General features: G+C 37.5%; 1 protein-coding gene across 2 annotated transcripts in view; it reads right to left on the bottom strand.

Moving 5' to 3' along the window:
• The window catches only part of LOC140557571 (dedicator of cytokinesis protein 3-like), a 63912-nt gene that overhangs the window by 22853 nt on the left and 15175 nt on the right, over nt 1–25884 (bottom strand). For both annotated transcript variants that reach the window (XM_072682102.1, XM_072682103.1), the window contains exons 4-25: nt 25152–25207; nt 23973–24069; nt 23280–23428; nt 21094–21178; nt 16565–16606; nt 16032–16174; nt 15109–15190; nt 14896–14956; nt 11405–11552; nt 11227–11315; nt 10978–11103; nt 8111–8235; nt 7650–7812; nt 6871–6977; nt 4226–4397; nt 3525–3622; nt 3358–3441; nt 3040–3140; nt 2589–2670; nt 1813–1983; nt 549–741; nt 115–242 (exon numbers count right to left, since the gene is read on the bottom strand). In XM_072682102.1, coding sequence (XP_072538203.1) covers nt 115–242; nt 549–741; nt 1813–1983; nt 2589–2670; nt 3040–3140; nt 3358–3441; nt 3525–3622; nt 4226–4397; nt 6871–6977; nt 7650–7812; nt 8111–8235; nt 10978–11103; nt 11227–11315; nt 11405–11552; nt 14896–14956; nt 15109–15190; nt 16032–16174; nt 16565–16606; nt 21094–21178; nt 23280–23428; nt 23973–24069; nt 25152–25207 — 2502 coding nt within the window. The remainder of the gene's footprint in view (nt 1–114; nt 243–548; nt 742–1812; nt 1984–2588; nt 2671–3039; nt 3141–3357; nt 3442–3524; nt 3623–4225; nt 4398–6870; nt 6978–7649; nt 7813–8110; nt 8236–10977; nt 11104–11226; nt 11316–11404; nt 11553–14895; nt 14957–15108; nt 15191–16031; nt 16175–16564; nt 16607–21093; nt 21179–23279; nt 23429–23972; nt 24070–25151; nt 25208–25884) is intronic.

Raw genomic sequence — 25884 nt, 5'->3', positions numbered from 1 at the left:
TGCTATATGTGACAGTGTCTTAATAAGCCAATAAGCCATTGTGCAGCAGTAGGTAGCAGGACATTATGTACATAACTGCCTGTCTGTCCAGAAACAGTGTGTGTGTGAAGGTACCTGAGCACTAGTGTTGAGGATAGAGAAGATGCTGCTTAGAATTCCAGCGCACAGCAGCAGCTCTCTCTGCTGTCTCAGGTGCAGATGAATGTGGTGCAATACTACAGGAAGCAGAATACTCCGGGATTCTGAGAGTGACACAGAGAGAAAGAGAGAGAGAAAGTGAGGCAGTGAGTGAGATACTAAATACTAATTATCTTCCAACTCACTTACTTAATACTAGAAACTCAAACAGAATGTATGCTATATAATAGGGAGGTAAGAAAATGTTGACATATCAAAGTATTGTGAAGTAGGATGCCCCTTACTCTCTTCCATCACTTCACTAAATCTTTAGTAAAAGGTAAATTATTTATTCATGAACAAAGAGAAACCTGAGCAACAGTTGAAATACAACAGCAGTGTTTTAGAGCTCTAACAGACAGATTACCAACCTGGGAAATAGAAGAGTCTGCTATCCACAGTGCGAGAGATGGACTGGAGTTTGACTACATCCATGGACTGACCAATGTCCACTGTACCAGGCATGCTTGCAAGTGTTCCCCTCACCAGCTCGGCCACCTCCTGCACTGTAAACATCTGAAGCAGCTCATCGAAGATATCTGGGAAACTGTTCAACAATGCAGCCTGCATTGAAAAAGAGAGAATAACAGATATATTAGTGATAGAGACACACTGAAGTACAAATTGCATGCACATATTAGAATCTGTAAATGGAGTCTACCAGACAATTACAATCTACAGTCATGGCCAAACATATTGGCAACCCTGCTCTTCTTTCTCCTGCAGCAAAATAACCACAAAACATATGTTGACCTCCACCATGTTTGATTGTATGGACAGTGTTCTGATAGTGTCATTTCATTCTCTAAAAAATGATACAATGATATGCTTTACCAAAAAGCCCTGATTTGGTCCCATCTCTCCACATGATGTTCTCCCAGGAGAATTGTGGCTTCCTTTAGTAAGGTCTGGCAAACTTGTGTCTCTGTGTCACCAGGAGGGTCCTGGGTGTGAGCTGACACTTTGTATGTTTGTCTGTTGTCATTGTGTCTGCAGGTCACCTTGAATTTGTTTGGAAGCTGAATTGTTTTTTAGCCACCAATTAAACATCAACAATTATTTGTTGCAATCTTCCATCAATTGTTCTCTTCACTTCACATCCAGGGAGGTTAGCTACACTGCCATGGGCTGTAAACATCTTAATGACTTTGCAGGAACATTAAGATCTCTGGAGATGGACTTGTAGCCTTGAGATTGCCCAAGCCTTTCCTGATACTTTCTGCTAATGCTACATTCCACAAATACAAATGAAAAAAAGCATCACATAACAAAAATCCAATTATGTCCTACAATTTTGAAAAGGTGCCAATAATTACTAGTAATGTCCGGTCCATTTCTGGAATTCTTTGGGGGATGATATCAGATTTGACTTTTTATGACATTCCTATGCAGGAAAAAAAATTGTGGAGTGCCAATATTTGGACATGACTGCACATAAACACCACAATTGGCTTTCAAATGTGTGCTTAAATGGCAAATAATATTTATATTATGTAATGTCAATAGATTTAGATTTAATAGGAAAAAGAGAGATGTTAGGTATAACTGTAACAGGATTGAAGAAAAAAGACATTGTATTGCTTCTTGAATATTTATGTACATAAACATGTATTCAAATTGTTCTGTGTGTGTCACCTGTGTGACAACGAGTGTCTCAGCATTGCGTCCGTCCAGACTGAGCAGAAAGCGAATAGAGTGGAAGAGCTCCTGAATGCTGGCTCTGAACTGCTCCTCTTCCAAACCACACGTAGCCCGCGAGTACAAAGCTCGAGACTGAACGATAAACTTAAATAGATACTCCAGTGCCTAAAATACACATGCACACAAATGCACAAAACACACACAAATACCATGTAATTCAAGATGTGTCTGGAGCCTGTAGGCCACCATTTAATATATATCAAGTTGTTTCACATGGTTGAATACATTAATGCAAGCATTTCCCCATAAACTGCAATTTGTTTAAGCTGGTATAGCGTTAATGCTGCATGCAATCATTTCCAACAGCATTTTCAACCACACTTGGTTTCAACCACACTCAATGGCCTGTGGGACACCATTGGTTTGTACACTTTTACTACAGCAGGTTTAGAACATCCAACAAAGTCTGCGGTCTCCATTATGCTTCTACCTATAGTCCAGCATCCTATTACCATGACCTTTTGGACATCAGTCAATGGTTCATTCCAGACCAGGGGTGGTCATGATTTTCTGATTTGACTGTGTGTATTTATTTATACAACCAGGCTATAAACAGCTTTCTTAGTCTTAGAGATCTCATCCTGAACTCCAAATATTTCCATTAATTGCAATTTTAATGACTACCTTTTGTATAAGACACCATACTGTAAACAGACAGTATGGCAGTTTAAGAGACTTCCTAATCAGAAATGATTAAGCATGCTTCTGACCCTCATAGCATCCTGAATGTGGTCCTGGCGTACAACCTCAGCAGAGCGATCCATGTACCACTTCAGACAGCGGATCAACTCTCTGTATACACAAACACAGACAAAGACATACAGAGTGTGACATGAAACAATACACGCTATAATGTGAACTGTAGCGTACAGTTGGGCAAATGAAAAATAAAGATTTAGATGTACAAGGCATTTATATGCAGTTCAGTAGATTTTATGATCCCTGTCAAAAGACACGATAAGTCACTACATAACAATATATTTTAAAAACACAAAAATACAGTAAAAAATTTAGCAAAACATGAAAAAACATAAACAATGAAATGAAAATGTGCTGTGGGCTCCAGTGTGATTTCAGATCACCCTTTCTGCACAACTGCTAATTACTACACTGAGATAGTTTATGTTGATAACTGAGGTGATGACATGTTGTGATAATTACTTGTAGGCCAGCGCTCCTGCAAACTGGTTGTGTATGTAGGCGTCCATAACTGGGCGAAAATGGTAATACCTCGGATCCCTGAGCAGGTTGATGATGAACACCTAAAAAAAGTGCAAAAACACACACAAGTAGTAACTGGGTGGGCAGTTTAATGCGTTTGAAGGAGAGCGCTAACGGCCAGTTCTGTTATGTCAGCTAAGAGATGCCCACGTTAGCTTGCACGAAGGGGTAATGGGGAAGAGGCAGAGAGAACAATAAATATTACTTTTTGTATAATGCTGCTTTAACTGATTATTGCAAGTTTACCAAATTTCTTACCAGTGACTGAAAGACCAGTGGTCCATATTTGTCAATGTTGTCATCGAGGAGAGAGAAAAGTGTGTCCAGTACATCCTGCAGGAACTACACAAAAAACAACACCACAGTTAAAAGTCAGAGGCTGTGTTTACAGTATGGGTACAATAGAAATGTGTACAAGTGCACACCTTTACAATTTCTTCCCCACTGATTAGTCGTAGGCGGCCAAGAATGTCCAGAACTCTCTCAGGATTAGCTTTCCACTTTAGCAGAGTCAGAAGATCCACTGTACACCCACATGCAGACACACACAGACAGACATAAATTAACTTGAATTATGCTCAAGGTCAAACTATGAAGTAAGTCATACTTGTACGTGTCTGTGTTTGTAGGCATATGCACACGTGTGCAACATTTTCCATTGTTACTGTCATGCAACAACCTTGTCTCTTCATTTTTTGACATTTTAAACTTTGACATAATTTGAATCAGGTAGTTCTTCACATTGTGTGAAGTCCATGATGAATTGATCCATAGAGATTTAACAAAATCTGTAAACATTGATTTGCATTCAAATTTAAAAAGGTTTTTCCATCTCTTTTAAAGCTGCTGTTTTGTAGATGACATGCTTGTCTGTAGGTGTGAGTATTAATGTTCTTATGTATGAATATTATTTTCAACATTTGTGTACCTATAGTAGGCATGTGTGCAGAAAAGACACATTAACTACAACAGAAAATATACAGGTGAATGTCTGTATGCAGAAACCTACATGTGAAGACGTAGACTGAGAGAATGTCGGACAGAACACATGTTCCTTAATTAAATTGTTTTGAATGTTCTCTGTGTTTACAACAGTATGTCTGCGGATTCTTATTTCAGTGTTTACCGTTCTGTGTAAGCTTTGTTGAAGCCAGCAGGGTACTGATACAGAAGCTTTCCTTGTTGCTCCGCTGGAAGGGGAATGAGGCTGGGATAGCAGGACAGCTGTTCAAATCTGCCTTACAGCACGGCATACTCAAATACAAACCCTGATTGCTGAACGTCGTGTTCTCATCACACTTTAGAAGAAAACAGAGAGAGGCAGACAGAAAATGAAACAAAAAAGAGAGAAAACACAAGAAATGATGTATTAATTAATAGTTCATAAGCAGTAGAAAGAGAACTCTCATCTTCTTTCTTCAGAACTTTCATCTTCCAAGCATCTTTTAAGCTGCCAGAAAGCTCTGAAGAAGTACTGAATTCAATGTGGTGCTTCAAAGATGTGGTGATTAGAATTGCTAGACTGGGTCCACATCAGAGTATCAGTCACCGAATAGCCTACATACTGTGATCTTATGTGATCTCTGGGGATATCGGACTTCTGTGTTTTGCGGACAGAGAGTTCTGTAAGTGTTCTATCTTCCAGTGGTAGAAAAATGCAGCTACTGTGACTATTAGATGAGTTACAACTACCCTCAGTGCAGTACTTGAGGATACCTTGCCTTGTAATGGTTCTTTCTAAGTATAATCGTGAAATAATCATAATATAATTGACTTATAGAAGTAATAAAAAGAGGAGAACGTTCACTGGTTGAAATATGAACGGAACAGGTCTGTAAACTAGCTTTTTATCAAATGTTAGCTAACATCGAATTAAGACTACTGGATTAGCTTTTGCACCCAAAAAACCCTGTGCAATCTTTAGCACTCGTTTTTTTTTTACTGTGTGTAAAGTAACCATATGACTTGACTGTTTCTTCATTAAACAGTTTATTTATTTCCTTTAGTAATTTGCTGTAGCAGTAGCCATCTTCAGACTGCATTCAACTTGAATACAATACAACCATAAACTATGTGATACAAAATAACCGGAAATTATACATAAAGAATTTCATCAAGAAACAAATTCTTGAAAGAGAGGCGAATATGTATTTAAGAGAATTACCAGTATTTCTTTCTGATGCTTTAAGGTTTACATGCTTTTCAGTGTAAATCAGACTCTTTCCATAAAAATTTTATTAGTGAAGTGTCCTTGCATAAAACAATTTCTGTTCACAATTTTGGCCCTCTTTGAAGGCATAAAAAACTACATTTAGAGAAATGTACTAAATCTTTTAGCCAAGTTCATATTTTGCCTTTATTCTTCATAGAACCATGTGTGTTACTGCCGTGTCCTTGCAATAGTTTTGTTTCCCACAGTCAGCCTTGGCGTACTCTTTAGAAAACTTTTTTATAAAAGACTGCTGTGCAATGTGTGACTGCTGTGCAAACAGTGATTATCCAACAGAATTAACCTGTTATTATTTAAAAAACACTATAATGTTATTTATAACATTATAGTGCTTTATTATAAAATAATTTTACATTTTATTAAGGGTATTATCCCTTTTGCATTGTGATTATCTTGTGAATTGGACTAGTCAGTCAGAAGGTTTAACTTTCATCTCCTCCTCTGTTTAAATTATTTTGAAATATTTATTTTGCTTCTAACACTATACACATTTCATCTGTATAATTTCCAAACTTGTGGAGGATCATTTTGGAATTGTTTTGTTGTTTTAGCATACTTAAAGACAAGACTGCGTTAAAACTGAATTCTGTGTAGCAGTTTAAGGAAAGTAAAAATACAGTTTTTTTAGAGAAAATGTTTGCTATACATATTATTCATGATGTCAACTTAGTATTTTAATGTAAGTTAATCTCTCACTTCCCTCACCGGTCAAGCTCTTTACACCCTCCGCATCTTTCGCCAGCCATTATGCAGAGACACACATGAGAACCTGTAGCATTCTGAAAAGTGTAACACTTATGTCCGACACAGTTTAATGTTTAAAAACCATCTAAGTTTATCTGCCATAAGCCTGGGGTGTCCAGTCTTATCCACAGAGGGCCTGCATGGCTGCAGGTTTTGAATCTGTATTTGAATGGTTTCCTTTGTTAAAACTTATTTCAAATGTGACACATTTAAAATGACTTTATTTACATTAAATCAAAAATGTATCACAAGGTGTGATACATGTGCAAGATTATAAGATTATCAAGATGTAAAACTGTAAATCTCAATGAGTCTCAACTATCTGTCTGTAGTTACCTGCCTGGAAAAGTAGCAAATTAACCATTAGCAGTATTATACTGTAAAAATACCAAATTCCAGTATATCCATTTAAGAAAACAGTAAACAATTTTTACAACAGAAAGATGCTGTTAAATTTACAGTAACTTCCTGGCAACCCCACTGACAGTTCTTTACCAAAATTTTAACATTGTTCTTTGTGACAATGTCAGAAGTGAACAAGACAGAAAAAAAACAATAGCTTTTGATCCAACCACCTAGCGCTGATATGGTGCTGATTGCATACTCTGGGCATGCCCTCTGCAATGCTCAGATAGCACCTAGCCAACAATATTAGAATATTCTCTAGACACTAATAGCAGTGTGAAGAAGTAAGAATTGACACCACTGTAGCTATTGGTAGTCAAGAACTGTCCTTATCTCTGACAGATGTGAGTGTGTGTTTGTGTGTGCTTGTTTGTGTGTGTATGTCTGCTGACCTTATAGACATAAAGCTCATGGCACTCATCCAATAAAGTAGTCCCATCCTCCCTCATGAGTGGAGTGAATGAGAAACCAAACAGCTTCTTCTCTCCCTTATCTTTTGCTAATTGCAAAAAGACAACAAATGTCACAATCAGTGTTCACACACAAATTCAAAAACATGACATAGTGATCGAATTCAAATTTAAATGTGATTACTAATGAGACGAGTAAACATTACCCTCCTAAAAAAATCTAGCTCTTACCAGCTTTTGCTGGTAGCTGGCGTCAGATGATCTAACTTGGTTGATAATCGCTTAAAAGCTGGTCATCTAAGCAAAGCTTTTAACCAAGCTGCTTTTCATACCAGTGAACCAGTGTGTTCAGGTTGGTTATGCTGGTCAACTAAGTCAATATTGCTGGCCAATGCTGCTTGGTCAAATGAGATGAGCAATTTTTTTTTCAGGATAGTATTTGTAAACAAAAAAACAAAAACACTAATGACACACTAATGAAAGCAGCCACTGGGCACAGAGCATTCCTTTAACTCTATGTAAACAGCTTTAATAATGGGCATATATAACTCTATTGGTGATCTATAAACCTTTGGGTTAAAATGTGGGATGTAGGGCACTGAAGTTAATATAAAAAATTGTAGCGTATGTTTCAGAGAATATAGTTTTTGAGTTATTATATTGTTTTTTAATATTAGTGTACAGGGCACATTTTGAAGTGAAGTTGTTAAGCTGATGGTTATGGGGCATGGTGTGTAGTGCAAAAGCCTGGAGGCACTTACTGGAGCAGTGTCTGAACTCAAAGCGTAGGTGCGATCCACGGAAGCGTTCAATGGGAATGGGTAGTTTGAGGCTTTCACTCCAGCGAGGACTGTTATTGTGGTAGAGCACAAAGGAGCGATGTTCACTAACACTGGACTCTCCACAGCCCACGCTTATGCAGTCCTGAGAGAGAAAGAGAGAGAGAGAGAGAGATAGGAGGAGAGAGTGGGATAGACAGACAGAAAGAGTGACAGTGAGAAAGAGAGAATATATAACCTACCCCCACACCATCTTCAGCACACGTGCATGCACACACTCAGCTATCAACTAACCTTCTGATGCGAACACTATAATTTCAAACATTTGTCACCTCCACCTACACTCACAAATACAAATATCAAACACCTCCATGCATTTGTGTGTTGAACAAAATAAAAAGCTGCCTTCTCCCCAAGCCCAGTACACAGTGCACAAGACTTACTTTTAAGGTCTCTCCATCTGCATACAGCACATTGACAGTCACCTCGATGTTCTTCTGCACACTCTTTCCACCTCGCTCAAAATCGCCCCGCTCCAGCGTCAGATACAGATCATTTCGACTGTCCCCTGCTCACAAACGCAATTTGTGATGCAAAGTATTTTTAGATACATAGTTAGATATATAGATAGATTACTGATTATTTGCCAAAATAATTTAACAAACAAAGGAAAAGCAGGGCACTAACTAACATTGACTTTTTAGCACAGTGGTCTGCAACCCTGGCTTATAAATAGGGAGAGCAGAACCTCTATCATTGATACTTAGAGCTTGGCACATAACTTTAGTCAAACAGGCAGGACAACACTCACAAGAACTGTGTAGCGCCGTAAACTCAATGCTTCTTTCACTTTCAGTGATGGTTCTGTATCTCTCAGCCTGTCCAGAAATGTAGGTAGTAGTACCTACACGAAGGTGCACTAAATGGACAAAATTATTGGGATACCTACTCATTAACTGTTTCTTCTGAAATGGTATATTAGGGTATTTAAAGCAGTTTATCCTGCTTTTCATGGAGTAATTGTCTCTACTAGCTTTGTGTAAACTTTTAGAGCATTTTGTGAAAATTACCACTACCCTACCTTGTCCCCAACTCTTCCACCCATCCTAAAAGTATTGGATGGATCACCATCATTCCAGAGAATATTCAGTTCCACTGCTCCACAGCTCAATGCTGGGGGGCTTTATACCTCTCCAACCTACACCTGGCATTAGGTATGCTCTATATTTATTTAATTGGCATTACCTTGACATTATATTGGCTATGATTTTATTAAGTAATAAAAGGGGAAAGCATTCAAGGGGGTAAGCACAAATGTATATATATTTTAAATATGTTTTAATGTAAACAGTTACAAATAGCTAAATAGTTAAACACAGCATTAAAGCTGAAATATAAGTCATCATATATATGTGGCCTATCATGTAATATGCTTTAAAGCAGCATTATGCAAGAATTGGTGTTTTTTGCTCCTGAGCTTCCTATTAAGTTGGGAAGTGAAATTCATGCTTTGAACCACCCCTTAAAAAGGACATGCTTTACACATGCAATTGAGGACTGGGAGACACAGACCCTTCACTGAAAGTGAATGAACCATGTGACTGCAGTAGAGTCATATTACAGTATTTCACAAAAATATGACATTACACAGTTATCTCAAGCATTTCCCTGTCTGCTTCACTTGAGTCACATGCATTTCAAGCCCAGAATGATACACATGCTGATCTCTTTATTACAGGTCAGTAGAGCATCACAATAATTTTGAAGCTGTTATTTTAAGGTAAAAATGTTGCAGAATGCTGCTTTAACTGGCTGTAACCCACAATCAGATTACATGCAGGCAAACCCACAGATGGTATGAGTGCTAGAGCTGACAAGACTGGTGATGTATTTTACTCGTTCACCCACACGCAGAGCCAGTTTCAAGCTTTGTGAGTGCCTCCAGTGTGATAGTTCAGATGTGTAGATATTTATAATCCAGTAGGAAATGGAGAGAGTAGCAAGAGGGAGGCAAGAGAGTTCCTCATATCACAGACTTTGTGTAGGCTTGTTGCGGAGGAGTATGTTGGGTATACTCAAGACTTCCAAATATTACTATGGGACAGATTTTTTGGGAGTGTATACTACACACACTGGTGTGAACACAAGAAACGAGGCAAATAAAAGCTAATCTAATGTTTGCATCATGTTTGTGTGTATTTCTGAAGATGTTCATTTATGCTTGAACTTTTATTACACAATGATGAAGTTTCAACTCAGATGTGATTACTTGTGTATTTGTCAGAGCCTCAGCTACAGACCTGCTACAAAATTGCTATCTCTGTAAGTACATCTGCTGATGCTTTCAGGAACAGCATTAATAATGTGTCTAAAAGCAATAGCTGTACATGTACCTACTGCGAATAGTAATGCTATTAATTCTAATACTAATGATAAAATGTTTTCTTCTGGTAGTCCCTGGCTTTGAAACAAACTTGAGAGCAAGCAATGATAGCATTTTTAACAAGTTTCATTTTTGTCAAATAAAAAATCACAAGAAACATGCCTTCATATTTCATTTTACCACTAAACTGTAATGATTGTGCTAAAAAGGAATGGAATTGTGAAAGTCATATGAACCTTACCATGTTAGCTTAGCTTCTTCTCTGAATTCAGGCTTCTTAATGCCATTTGAAATTATTTATTTTGCCTGATGTAAGAGACCTGAGACATGATTTCACTGGTCACAGATCCAGCTTTTTTTTATTTGATTTATTTTCTCATTTAATATTTATATTATATATATATATATATGCTATACTATTTTCAAAATATATTAAAAACTCATTATTTGTAACTAGATCTTCCAAAATAATAATCAAAACTGTAAATGCTACTTCTGTAAATGTTCACCCCTTCAGACTTGTACCACCTTTTGCAATGATAGGGTAGGTTTCTACAACTTTTGCTCACTGTTTAGGAGTGTTTTTTTACCCATTCTTCCAGACAGATTTGTTCCGGGTTGTTCAAGTTGGGTGGAAGACTTTTGTGGAACAAAACTTTCAAGTACTTTCATTTGGTTATTGTACAACACTTTTGTACACTACCTTTTTTCAACCACTCTTTGGCCTTATTACTGGGATCATTGTCCTGCTAAAAGGTAAAGTTTGTTTTAAGATTTGTTTTTAAGCAGTCTGAAGCAGGTCGTCCTGAAAATATTTCCCTGTATTATGCACCATGCCTGGCCTCTGCTAAGCCCCACAACAAGCATAGTGTACTTTTGCGATGGTCAAATGGTGGAAACCATTTATGAATCATTTACCACTATTACCTGGTAAAATGACATCTGGGAATCCTAGTTTACGTGTAAGAGTGACTCCTCTGTTAAACATAAGGTGGTTTTCTCTTCGCAAGGTCTCTATATCACCACGAAACAACTGCAGAGATACTATTAGACCTGAAATCACAGAAAAAAAGACATAACAGCAGATAACAGCAGTGAAACATTTGACTATGTCTCAGGAATATGTTAGAAGATTTGTTACAAGAGTATTGGAAGTTTAGGTGACAAAATATTTACCATAATTCGTGCTAGGGGCAGAGTATTTAGTGCTGGATTTCCGTATGATGTTCTCATGGATCTGATACCACTCACTTTCATTGTTACAGCTAAAAACAGCACAGATATTGCACATCAGAAGAAAACACTTTAAATAGCGCATTCACATACAACACAAAACACACACTCATAAGCTTACGTGTAGATTTTTAGCACAAAGTCCTTTTCCTCTCTAGGGTCTGTGATGGAGCTAAAGACATCACTCATGGCCAGGGCAGCACAGCCATATGGTCGTCTGTACTGCACATGGGGGGGTCCTTTTTTTGAGTCATTCAGCAACATACGACCTTTACATACACACAGTCAACAAACATTAAACATGTCAGAAGACAAAAACAAAAATGGCAAAGCAGAAAACAAATCCATAAAAAACTAAAATTGAACATAGCCAGCTTCAAATCAAGGGTATGTATGCCCATTTTACACGAATCCTATAGGAATTACAGCCCCTTTCAATATACAGTGGCACACAATATACAGTGGCACACAAACATGTGTGCACCCCTGGCCAAAATTACTGTTACTGTGAATAGGGTAAAAGATAACCTGCTCTCCAAATGGCCTAAACTTTAATTTTAAGAAAGATTACTTTTTTCCCCTTTTTTAAAAAACTAAAATGGAAAATGTCCCATAGCAAATGTTTGGGTACCCTGTATCGTCAGTACCTAGTAACACCTCCATTAGCAAGTATAACAGCTTATAAACACTTTTTGTAAATGTTTTGAGGTTGTATTTATATGTTCCTTATGATGCTGAATTTTGTGCTGCAGAAGCAGAAAGGTTTTCATCTGATGACTCATGATGTGCATATCTGTGCAGATATCATGGCACTTTTGCACTTTTTGCTTTCTAGCAAATACTACAAGCAGTTTTCTCCCTCTGAGAGTTTTCTTTAAAATTTGAACTTGACCTCCACCTTTTCTGTTAACTGTTAATTGTTAAAATCTTTTTATAGTCTTTATCTGCTTTGGGCAAATAAGTTATTTAAATTCTCATAGGGATAGACAGCTGCTTAGAGGAGCATATGGCTGTTGATTGTCGGGGCAAGGTTCGAAAAGTCTAAATGTTTACGACATTTAAATTTGCACCACCTGGTCTTTCCTAATGATTGTGAACAAGCCATAGCCCTAATAATCCACCATGGACCTTGAATGTTTACATGCCACTGTCAGTTTTGAGAACTATGAGTAATTAGTTAACCAGCTGCTGTGGATTACTGTCAATTGAGTTAATAGTGATCTTACTATCAACATCAGCACCAGAAAATTGTCTATGGCCAATATGACACTGAACAATAAAAAAAAATTGTGTATGGTATCAGCAAAAACAAGCTTAGTATATGAGCTGGTCCTCATTAATTAGTATAGTGGACGATCCAAGAATCCTCAAAAAAATGTATTAACTCTCTCCAGGATGTAGACATAAATGTGAATAGTAAAACTGACCACCGTAAAAACAACTGTAAGTGTAAATCCTGTTTTGAAACAAATCATGGCCATGGGCCATCACACAGAAACATCCTAATGTCGCAATCTTATCTGCTTAAGTCACCATGACAAAAAAGCATTGCTGGAGGGATTTTGGGTTTGAACCCCCCTGAAATATTTTGTGAGCGTTCCAAACGGTTAGTCATGGCTGGATAACATAACGCACATTCAGCACAGCTAATTATATACATGTCAAATAACATGTGCAAGTGCTAAAATAATGTTCACAAGAAGTCAATGAAGTTCTTATGATCTGTATTTAGCCACCCCTAACGTCAGCAACTGTTCCAGACATGGTAACTGCAGTGTTCAGTGCATACACCATAATCAAATACACCATAATCAAAACAGCAGTACTGCACATGAGTCTGTAGGACTAAAGAGAAGAAAAATTAGCCAAAAAGCCTTTTTCAAACCAGGATCATACATTATCCCATTTCTGTTTGAAAGATACTAGCCAGATATCTACACTAAGACATCGACTGCAGAAGGAAAAGATCTGGAGGGTAGATCTGGTTCTGGGTAAGATGTCATTTTTTCTCCTATTAGTATTCTATTTTAATACTTTTCAGAGAAACTGTCATATAGGTATCTTATTTTCTATGCCTATTAACGTAGGTAGTAGTTTTGGCAGTAGATTGTGCCTTAAATACACAGCTTCTACTACTGTCTGGCATCCACCACAAATGCATGAGCGTATTACACATACCAATTAAATTTTTCAGATCAGGTGATTTCATGTAGCATATTTCCTCACCCCATGAAATGAATTCCTGGCTACTGAATGGAGTTTAGGTTAGAAGCCTACAGAATAACATTTTCTAATTTATATAATCTAAACCCATCTTGACATTCACCAAAGTTTTCTTATCTGGGATTTGTTCAATTTACAAGAAAAAATGGATCCATCATTAGAACCACAGAGCTGTAAACAATTCTGCAGTTTAAAAATCATAAATTTGACTTTTTGTTGGGATTTTTCTTCAGAACAAATTTAAGAAACCTTTTAGGAAGATATTGGTGAATGAGGCCCACTAACAGAAGAGGTAACAGAAGAAGTAACACTGGTAACTAGTAAAACAACCCCTGTTTGAGGATGTTTAATAGAAACCATCTATGTCTAGTAATTACTTCTGACAAGCTTATCTCAAGCTTCAGGTTCACAATTATTTATGGCTCCTACTGAGCAAATGATGATTTATAATCTAAATAACAAAGAAGTGAGTTATAGTTTTAATTGTAAAAAAGACAATAAACTAAAGTAAGATGAAACTTAAATAGTCTTAAGTACATTTGCTATTTCTCCTTATGAACAATCATACATTTAACTCATTCTTTTTTTTTATTCATTTCCATTGCTGCAATATTTCCCATGGTGGGTTTTCATTAATATGTAACACACAGTTGAGAGTGTATGGGAAATAATTTTTTTATTTGGATTTTTATGTTATTTGGAAAAATCCATAAATAAAATCCATACATAAAAATACATAACTTAGGATAATATACACTGTAACTTTCTTTTTTCAATAGAAAGGCATGAAACAAATGCTTAAAACAGTTAGGTTATCCTAACGTTAAATAAATAAAAGTTATCATATGATAATGAACTGAAATGAGGAGATCATATTCTATTCTCATGGTGACTATACCCGAGCTGCAATTTTACAACCCTGATATTGAAGTACTCTCTGTCCTGCATGTTTTAGGGTTTTCCTACTGTAACACACCTATTTCAACAAGAAACGCTTGTTAATGAAGTAATAATTTGGGATGAGTTGGGAGCAAGGAAATTCTTTATAGAGCAGGATGTACTCCAGGACCAGTGCGGTGCAATCAATGGAACTATCCTGACTTTGCATCAGGATAATGATAATCAAGATACTGCTAAAGTCACTTTAGTTGTCATCATTGTCTGATCAAGTCAAATTGTTTAGAAAAACACTATGTTAACTTAGCCCTAGCATGTAATTCCTAGGAAGATCACCCAACATAGTGACAAATACTCACATGATGAAGACAATAAAGCTGATTAAGAAATTGTTATCTCCTAGCCAATGTGTCAATTTCGAATATACTGCAGTACAGAGGGTATGCCTGCTGTGATAAAGCTTTTGAGTGGAGATTCTTCAGAGAGACTCACCCGTTCTGATGACATGTGCAACAATATAAAGCTCCTTTTTGAGATCCTTTGTGCTCAAATCCTAGAAGAAAAATGTGAATTTCAAATTAAGAACTTAAGACATGAGCCATATACGAAACATATTAATGCAGGCATACCAGTTATTGATTCTTGGAAAATAAACATATTCATACTCTAACTAGCACAGTATCAGTATTTGTAAGACTTTTTTACCGTAAAAAGAGCACAGAGACGGTCCACTTTCTCAGGATTCTGTGCTCCCCCGTTTTTGTTCAGCTTTACTAGAAATCTTTCACTGTAACCAGAAACACTCTTTGTAAATACACAATTATTATTTATAACATTTATAGAATTATAACATTTGTATTAATCCCTGTCCCCTCTGAAAGAATACATTTAAGTTTGAGATCGAAAGATGAAAATGAGATGTCATATCAGAGCTCCAGCTTTATATTTTTCAAAAATTTATATTAGATTTGTCAAACATCTTAGAATGAAACACTATTTGTTCAAATCTACCTATTTTTCAACTAAGCAAAAATATTGGAGAATGAGACAGACCAGGTATGCCCTGTTAGGCTGATATTAAACAATAAGTAACTCAGAATGTCTATTCTTGGTTTGAAACCAACACTATTAAACTATTCTGGTTCAAACAATGCAAGCCAGTCTTTGACAGTGTCATTTTACTCATTAACCAATGCAGTTTGCATATCATAATATGCAGCAATATAATCACAGAATATGAGTAGTTTGTCCGTACAGTGCAACATTATGGCGAAATTACCATATTCGCCATTTGTGTTGGACACAGATGAAATTTGGCCTTTGCCTTGAACCCATCTGTGTAGTGAGCGCTCACATACAAACAAGTGAGCAGACACACACAGTGGACACAGCCATCGCTGTGGTGCCCGAGGAACAGATTGAGAAGGGTCTTGCTCAAGGGCCCAACACTGGCAGCTTGCTGAGTCCGGCTATCAAACCCACAACCTGGTCATTAATAGCCCGGTGCTCTAACTGCTGAGCCACCACTGCATCCGAGATATTCCAGTTAGGTTCTGTGAGTTCCAGGGATCACTTAAAAACTGATGCTAATTCGCAGATACACGTGTTGTATTACAAAAGAATCTGACCTAATGTACTTGCTCTCCCGGGCATCATAGAGGCTGAAAAACACCTCAGTGTCTTCACTGATGCTGTTATACGTAAAGCTTTTCAGGTTGAGAAAGAGATGGTGAGCAACTGGAGCTCTGCAACTATCACCATGACGTTGGCCCTGCGAAAAAATTACATTCATGTTACTTCTAAGCATGCCATCTAAAAGTATTCTTTTCATAACATTCACATACTGCTAAATAAAACATTACTATTAATGTAATATTAATAAATGTTGTTCTAGTATTAAGTAGAATTTAATATTAGTATTTACGTAATGCTGTGAAAATATTTTTTATACTTTTTTTTAGGCTTTTGTATAATTTGTATAATGCCTGGTGTGTTGTTATTAAGCCCTATTTTTTTGTTTGCCTTAAAAAAACACAAAAAAGCCTATTGAATTACTTGACTAATTGTTTAAATGACTAATTGTTCAAATGAGCAATTACTAACATAATTCATACTGACAGACCCAGTGTAAAGTAATGTTAGAGTAGCATTAAGTACAAACCTGTGCTGTATTTGACTGACCACAATGTCTGCTGGATGTATGCTGTGGAAGTAAACAAACGTGTCAATGCTTTTGTGTAAGAAAAACTGAACATTTCACTTATAATATGTAACATTTTATTACGCTATTGGTTGCTGGACACATGATACAGTCTGAAGATATATCATAACTAAGCCCCATAAGTAACCTACAGTGATGGCCTCAGGAGTTCGAATCTTGAGCTATGCCGCCTTGCCATCAGCGGCTGGAGTCTGAGAGAGTACAATTGGCCATGCTTTCTCCAGGTGGGTAGATGGCCCTCTCTCCGCTCATCACCCTTAAGCGATGTTGGCCAGCACAGGCATCTGTTAGTTGGTGTGATTTTGGCTGCACTGCAATGCTGCATCGGCAGCAGTTCAAAAACAGGTGGTGGCTGGCTTTGTATGTATTGGAGGAGTGTTGGGAGCATTGTTAGTGCTAGGGGGAGCTATGAACTGGTGGGTTAATTGGCACTACCAAATTGGTAAAAAAAGGGAAAAATTTAACAAAATAATTTTATTTAAAAAAACAGTTACATACAGAGGCTTAGTTCCGCCCCTCCACAAGTTTTAAATAATGTTTTAGAGTATAGCGGTCATGTAAAATTGAATTCTAACAGTTCTTGGTATATAAAGCCACACAAATGTTATAAGCAAAAATGTCTTCTTGTATACAAAATCTTTTGTATACAACAAATTTCACAGCATGGGAGTTTTTGGAAAGATTGATGAAAATACAGTAGTGAAGGAAAGCATTTTGCCACCAAGAAGGATTTTGGAGATGAAAGTGATTTTGGCAGGAAAGCTGCTTTGGCAGGGTCAGTCATTATAGCAGGCAGAAACAGTGGATGCTTTTTGGCAAAGAAAAGGTTTGGCAGATGGGTGGATTTAGTCAATGGGAATTACTTACTGTTGCAAAAAAAGTGACAATTTGACAAATCTAAGTGCAAAAGTGTGTGACTGTTAAACTTGTGAAAACATGACTGAACGTGATTGGATACCAGCAGCACATGGACAGGGCTTCTATGGGCTTCTGCTACAGGACTTGTATTAAATATGTGCTAAAAGTAGAATGAATATTGTCATCACTACTGAACATTGGCATTTAGGTTTAATGATTTACTGAAATTGTTAGATGGTCCTATACGTTTCTCAAGCTCGAGCAGTGACCAGAGGTGGACCAAAATGAATTATTTGATGTCAGTTCTTTAGCCATTTATATTAATTACAATTTTCTTTTTTGCTGGATTAACACCTGGACTGCTTTGCTATTGCTAGCACTTCAATTTAGATTTAGAGCCATAGCATTTGAACTTGCGCAAAAAAAGTAACACAAATTTTTTTTTGAATAATACCGTACAAACTTTCTGTGGTGTCTTTTGTGATAGATGAATGTGCTAAGAATTTAAAATGTAGTTCAACAGGGAACTCAGTAGTAGGTGTTTTTTAGACCCAACTCTTTTTCTCAAATTAGCTTCTACCTGACTCCTTATTTAAAGCAGCATTATGTAGAATTTTACCCTTTACATTATGATGCTCCACTGACTTGAAAATGGAGAATAGCGACTATATCGCCATGCCAGGAACTACACTGTGTAACTTCTGAGAAAGCAGGCAGGACAACGCTCACGAGAACTGTGTAAAGCTGCCTGGTTCTGAGTCATATTTGATAACGGTTCTGCATCTCTCAGCTTGTAAAATGCATTTCCTTTTTGGTAATATGATACACAAATTATACTTGATACTTGACTGTAGGGGGAGCCTAGGCGCAAGAAATATCAATTATCTCATAATGCTGCTTTAATTAAATTTAGGCTCAATCCTAAAACTGCAGGTGATAAGAGAAGGTGTTTATATGAAATGTTAAAATTCTCACTGTCCACCTGCATGGATATGTACGATTATTTTGCACCACCCACCTGAAGAAACTTTTTCTATCTGGCCTTCTCTGCACCTTAGTCAATGGCAGATTTATGTACAGGCAACATGAGCAGCCCAAAGGACGGTATGTTGCTGGTGTGTGAGGGGTGACCACACAAAACAATCTAAATGGTGATATTTGCACATCATGTCAATGACATCATAATTTTACTGTGTCAGAGTGGGTGCCCTGTTTGAGTTTGTGAGCTCGGTATACTACTTCCTGGCCAGGTCTCCCACTGAAGCTGCATTCACAGTAATACCTTTTTTGTTGTATAACGCATCACTTTTAGTTTACGCCTAGCATCCACACTACCCCAACGTTTCCACTGCCCTAAACCAGAGACGTTTGGAAATGCTGTTGGATGCATTTCAGTTTGAAAACCCTGTGGATGTTTTAGGGTGGATGGGCAGAAATAGACACATTTGGAAATAATGCTTCATGGACACTGTAAAATGGTCGGTTCATGTGAATGATGCATGTATATTTGCCACTTTGCCAGGTCATCAACTATTCATTTAGATGTTTGAAGACTCGCTTTACAACTTTGAGAAGGATGATGGACATAAACATAAAGGGCATTCATTTTGTTAATTGTGCTTGTTTTGTTTTGCAGAACCTTGATGATGGAAAAGCAGACGCAATGCTATTGATAGTTTTTTAATAAATGAGAAGTACGAGGGAAGGAGGGCGGGGTAGGTATACCACAGGCCTCCCCATCTGAACCCTGAGATAGGGGGCAGCAGAGAAATCTATCAGATAGCACAACTTTACTTTTGTACACTACAGTGAGTAGGTCAGTCACACCATGAAATAGTACCAAATAAACCACAATTACATCCATGATACACACATGTTGTCGCATTTTTTGGTTTAGGTAAAATCCAAAATAATACAAAATTAGTGAGCACACGGTAGGCAACACCATTCAGGTGAACTGGACTACTCTTGACTCTTTGATGACACTACTGGGGAAAGAGTAACAAATTGATGTCCAAGTATCGAATCAACAAAACAGGCGGATAAGGTCAAAGCCATTATTTTAGGAGGAGAAATGCACAAAAGATAAAGGCATGCAGCTGCCATGTCATCTCTTTATTAATATAAATAGTGTAATAGTTAGTCTATGTTGCTTGCTATGCTGTAGAGGGTATGTGACATTACAGGTGGCAAAAAACAGACTGAGTGGCAGCTTTAGTGTTTAGTATGAATGCTGCTAAAACACAAAAACAGAAATGAGCTGCTGTGCGATCAACTGATTCAGCAGGAATTCAGAGCTATTCTTTTACAGACTGCTAAGAGAGAAACAAATGGATTGCTGCAATACTCAGAAACAACTGGAATCCAGGCATCAAAAGTATGGAAGCTCACTGTTTGGGGAAGCCACACTCTAAAAAACAGGTGGGAAAAAAAGAAACCCACTGTGGTTGTGAATTTAGCAACATGCTTAGTTTGATTAAAATGGAAAGCAAACAAGCCTGGATGAACCAGTCTACTAAATGTGCCTGAAAACAGTTAAATAAAAAACTAAGACCGTTCACTCAACTTGTGCTGTCCGATATGAGGCTTTATCCTGTAATGGTGTGTGATTTGAGCCTAAGTTAACTAAGCATTCCTGGCTACACATTGATGTCCATGGACATCAATTCTTTGGTAATTTGGATGGATCACTGTTGAGTTCAACTGCCTTTAACTTGTGCAGATAATTGCTTGTTTCATTCCCAATTTGCCCAATAAATTCAGCCATATTATTACATTCTGTTGCTGACTATAGAGATATACAAGCTATATGTACTATAATACAGTGAAACGCCATGATGTTTAAATAGTACTATAGTGCTTTGCTCAGAAGTGCTCTAATGACCACATTTCCAAGCATGCCTTGTTAAGGCTGTGGTCGAGAAGTCAGATGTAATGCACTTCTAACTAAACTAACTGTGCTAGCTAGTTAGCTAGAACCAATGTTAGCTTAACTTCACATGTTGAAACATTATTCCTTCAAAAGTTTTCATTCTTGTTAATGTATTTTTAATCCTCTAGCACTGGCGCACCTAGTGTGTGTATCATAACCCATTAATATTAGTCCAAAAGCTTTTGATTGATTAGCTGTCAGTCCATTATATCATCACCTCACTAATTAATTCATTATTTTTTACTGTTAATATAAATGCTTTCTTTTATTGTTATTATAGCATTCGTGTTTGGTTAGAGTATTTTGTCTGTTGTTCCAAAATTGTTCCCATATTGTAAATGGTGAAAATCCCTTTATGTGTCATGGTGTTTGGAACACTCTGCTTTGTCAATTCTTCTAAGACATCTAAGCATGTCTTCTCACAACATCTTCCAGTATCACCTGTGACTGAATATAGATTTCTCTATAACACATTGCTGGTTGGTTTCCTGCATGGCTAATGCCATTAATATCCATAGAGTGATAAGTGGCAATGATATTGCCAATAGTATTGCTACAGGTGGGCATGCATACACTGACAGTTACACCTCCATTCAGTTACGCCCCCATAAATCACACTAAGCTGTACATATGCTCTCAGGCAAATGCAATCTGTTGGACAGCTTTGCCAGGCACTCACCATCTTGTAAAGGTCAGATACGCTGAACTGGTCTGGATCCACCATCTCAAACTCCTTCCTAGGCACCAGATCCAGACCCAGGTGTCTGTGGTAGAAGAGAAGGAGTGCAGATAAATGAGAAACGTATTTGCAATAAAATCCAGTCAGACATTTTCCAATTCTATAGAGCGCAAGAAATTAACACCTAGTTCTGAAATTAATGAAGAATGAGTAAATGTGAACAACTGCCATAGTTTTGTTTTAGTGGAGATATTATAAAGAGGCCATGTTTCAAAGTGGTCCTCCAGCAAAATTATAGCCTACAGCTGGGGTTTGAATCCTGACTGTGCCATCTGCTTTCAGGGCGGTTCTCCATGTGGTCCTCTAAAACACAAATTGGCCAGAGTTATTTGTAGGGGTGGATGGCAAGGAAAGAGTGAATGAGTTCCATCTCCCTTGTTGCTAAGCAATGCAGCAGCCGATCATATGTCTGGAGCACAGTCATGTGGCAGAATGGAGCAATCAGCAGTCTCCTCTAAGCATGTTAAACTGCGCTGCTGTGGAGGCATGGTCGGTAATTTGAAAAGCATGTGACAATGAAGACCTATGACACAGCCATTAACTACAGCTAAACTGGTGTAAAACGGCCAAATGAGTGGGAATAACCAATTATCTTTTTTTGATTGATTCAAAATGTTTTACAATGTACTGCATTTTGATAATATTTTTTACCATTGTGATAAATTATTAAATGTTTCTGTAGGCTGAGTATCATCAATAATGTCAATCATAAAGCGTCTTAAGATACATGTTTAGTTACAAAGACAGCAAATCATCTAAAGAAAAGGACATTGTCATACCTAAAAATAGTAGAAGCAGTCGTAAAGAATGTCTTTTGTCAGTAACATTGCCCCACTTGTAGGTAACACAATGTCAGAAACAACAAAAGCAAGTCTAGTTAAGGTTGCTCCACTATTTATACATGCAGTTTTACATGCAGCATGCAGTACATGCAGCATTATTCTAATGGGTGGCTATAAGCTTCTACTACTTGAGAGGGATTACTGGCCTTGAGAACTGTCAGTTATAGGCTCATAAAAGCAGAAATTATAAAAAACAAATTATAGGGAAAAAAGAATGAATCCAGTCCAGTCCTGTTACAAATCTAGCCTAAAATAGCAAACTCCCACACTGTGTGATGTGAAGCTGTTAGCTGTGTATTTGTTCCTGTAAGCATGATGTTCTGCTTTTAGCTGCTCGTCTTAAGTGAAACGCTTCAATTGAAAATTATAGTGTAAGTTGGTGTAAGTGTAGTTGGTTTAAAACAGCATTATGCAAAAATTGGCACTTGCTCCTCGGCTCCACCTACAGTTAGGGAATTTGGAATTTGTGCTTTGAGACACACGTAAAGGACACACGCATTCAACAAGCTAAGAGACACAGAACCGACATCTAAAAGTGAAAGAAGCATGTGGACTGATGCTGCAGAATAATATTACAGGGTTCTGCAGCAATATGACACGGATTACATAGTGTTACACAGCACTTGCGAGCATTGTCTTGCCAGAGTTACATAGTGTAGTCCAAAGTAGCAACAACATAATTGCTATTCACCCTATTACAGATCAGTGGAGCTTCAACACAATGAAGCTGTTATTTTAAGATAACAAATGCTACATAATGTTGCTTTAATGAATACATTTTGAATTGCTGTCAGCTGACACATGTATTCAATATTTAAAAAAGGCTTTTTGTCCCATTGCACAAGCAGAGGGCCACAAAATTACTAATACATTTCTAAATATGTTTCTAATTGCCTACTGTAGTACATGTATTTGTGTCTGAATTGTAAGGTCTTGAAGAGTTTAGTTTCATGTAGGTTGATCTACAGTCTAAACAAGAAATAGCAATTTAATGTAAAGTGGGACAGAATTACAGACTTGTCCTGTAATCTTTTGTTTACTTTTAGCTGCTTTTCTTTAGCAGTATTCACCTTTTATTGTTTCATCTTTCAGTTTTAGATTAACTACATTGGGAAAACAGCTGTACAAAATGCAGCAAAGTAATGATATGATAATCACCAATTATCAACATACTGTAAATACTGCAAATGTTGTCAATTCTACTGTCTAGAATTCCTAAATCTGAGCATCAATGTGTACAGTTTGATTCCAGCAGAATAACAATTGTAATTTGAAACATCTTACTCGTTGCCCCAGTCTAGGCGAAGGGTGATGTGGCGCTTGACCTCGCGGCTCTGTTCCTGGGTCATGTGACCTGAGATCAGCTGACGCCGCAGGTCCATCAGTTCGCTCATCACATGGCGCAGCTTCTGAAACAGGTCGACCCTGTGTTTCTGTCACATTCAATCAAAAATGACTTGGTATTACCATAAAGCACACTGACTGTATCACACATGTTCAGTACACAAAGTTACAGGACAACATAAGGCATTGATTTTGAAGCATCTGATGAATGAAAGATTTATAATGGAATTGAGCAACAAATAAAAAATGGATACAAAATGTTTTTTTAAGATGATTTGTAATTATATCAATTACAATAAAATGAATGAAGGCAAAATGGTATGAGAGAAAGATGAGAAAAGGCTAAAATGGTAGAGAGGGAGAGAGACAGAGAGAGAGAGCAGGGCAGTGCATTAGTCGTGCTTGAGAGGCAGTTGCATCGTGGTAGCATTGCCCAAGGCTCAATTTCTGCTTAGAGCCGTGTAGTGAGAGATTACACAATCCATTGTTGCCAGGGCAACCGAGGTTCCTCCAGACCCAAACCACCTACACACACACGCACACATGAACACGCACATGTGCATTGCGGGATGCAAAACACACACGCGCACAGAAGGGCACCAAAGTTCAGACCGGCCGTGGAAGATAACGTACCACGTAAAGCTGTTTCCAAAGCACGCCCCATTCCTGCAGTGTACTGGTGCTTTCAGTGATGATTGGATCCTCCAACGGAACCACTGTCTCGCACTGCCTGCAATGCACAACATACATTTAGATAAACCTGACACAATAACAGTAACAGGGCCAAAACGATATGGCATTTTTACCAGCAACACTGTTTTAAAATAACTAAAAACTAATAGTAAATGGTTAAAGCGGTCAAAAACTAAACCTCAGTATAATCACCACAGTGTTATTGGCTGATATGTACAGGATTTTGGAATCACTGCTAGCTAAAACACCAATTAATTACATCACAAGTTCAGGTAACAAGGAGTAAGCCCAAAATCCAGGACCGAAAAACTAGATTCAAGGTCCAAAGTTGAAGAGTTATCTTACAACATCTGGTTTGCATAATCAATTTTTTATGTTTATTGTGCTGCCTTTATGTCTACTAATATGGTCTACTGTCAAAATAATGGTCTTAATATAATGTGTTTAGATGCACAAACATGTGTACAGCACTGTACATAAGGGTTGGGTGGTATAAAGATAATACTATGTACAGTGATCAATATCTCCAAATGAGGACGGTTTTTCAAAACTTCGAACTTTTCAACTTTATTTTTTAACTTTGTATTTGATAGAACCATCTGTGCTACTTGTGCAGCTTACACTACTTCCCGCTTTCCGTAATAGCGCACTGTGGTAGATTTTAGAGACGGTTTGACAGTATGCTCCACTAAAATACGCCTGCATCAGCCCACTCCCAAGCCACTGGATCAGATCAGGACATCCCTAGATTTCGTATTTCCACTCCATGATGATATTTTGTCTTCAGCTTGTATTGCTGTGACGAAGGTGAGTGAACTAACTTTTATAGCAGCCTTTTGAAAAGCTGGCAAATGAGCAGGATTACAGCAATTTTCAAAAATATCTAATACTTGTAAATATGGTTGTAAATATACTAACCAGGCCCTTTTTTAAACACACAACACACCAGACACGCAAACTTGAATTCTTAAATCAGTCTTGGGGAAAAAAAACAAAAAAAAAAAACAAAAGTGACTAGCATACCCGCAAATTTATTAAACATGGAGTTTATTTGCTCTAATGTTTCTGGTGCTGAGGAGGCATGCTGCTTTAATGAATTATTGAATTGCAGCCACTTACCCCCTGTTGGTAACTGTTGCTTTCTTTAAGTGCACATAGTTGGTTGGAAAAATCCCCTGAAGACAAGCAAAACAACAACAGCAAAAGTTTTTTTCTTTCTCAGTATTTACTGTTGTGGTGCATACATTAGCCAGGACTAGTCATGCGCATTACGTAACATGGACTAAAGATGGAATCATGGCTGTAGTGGCTCACTTGTCAGACTTGCTGACTTACTGTATAACCTCACTGGAGATTATTATGGAATAGAAAAAAAAAGTCTGACTGCTTTCTCTCTCTCTCCATCTCTCTTTTCCTTGCTGCTTGGGAGCAGAGGTTGTAGCGTAGTAAATGTAATTTTTCCAAAAATAAAATGTGACTGTATATGAGCGTCACATATAGATGTTGAGGGGGAGAGGGAGAGAGAGAGAAAGAAAAAAAGAGAGAGCGTGTGGGTGTTCAGAGTGCTACAAAATTGCCCAAGCGGGAGTGAGGATTTAAATAGAGCTGTGAAAACGCACGTGCACACATATTCAGTTAATGACCTCTATGTCCATTTGTCTCTCATTTTCCACAAGTCTTTTTTGTGTTTTTTTCCCCCTTTTACAATTGCACCAGAATCACATCATTGGGGTATATAGTAGGGCTGTGTACTGGCAAGAACCTGATAATACGATATGAATCACGATACAGGGGTTACGATTAAAATTCATTGCAATATATTGTGATGCTGAAAGCAAGGTAAGCAAGCTCT

The sequence above is a fragment of the Salminus brasiliensis genome, chromosome 6 (genome assembly GCF_030463535.1).
Source record: "Salminus brasiliensis chromosome 6, fSalBra1.hap2, whole genome shotgun sequence".
In the NCBI taxonomy this organism is placed as follows: domain Eukaryota; kingdom Metazoa; phylum Chordata; class Actinopteri; order Characiformes; family Bryconidae; genus Salminus; species Salminus brasiliensis.
The sequence above is the reverse complement of the archived record's forward strand: the minus strand, read 5'-3'. Positions and strand labels throughout refer to the sequence as shown.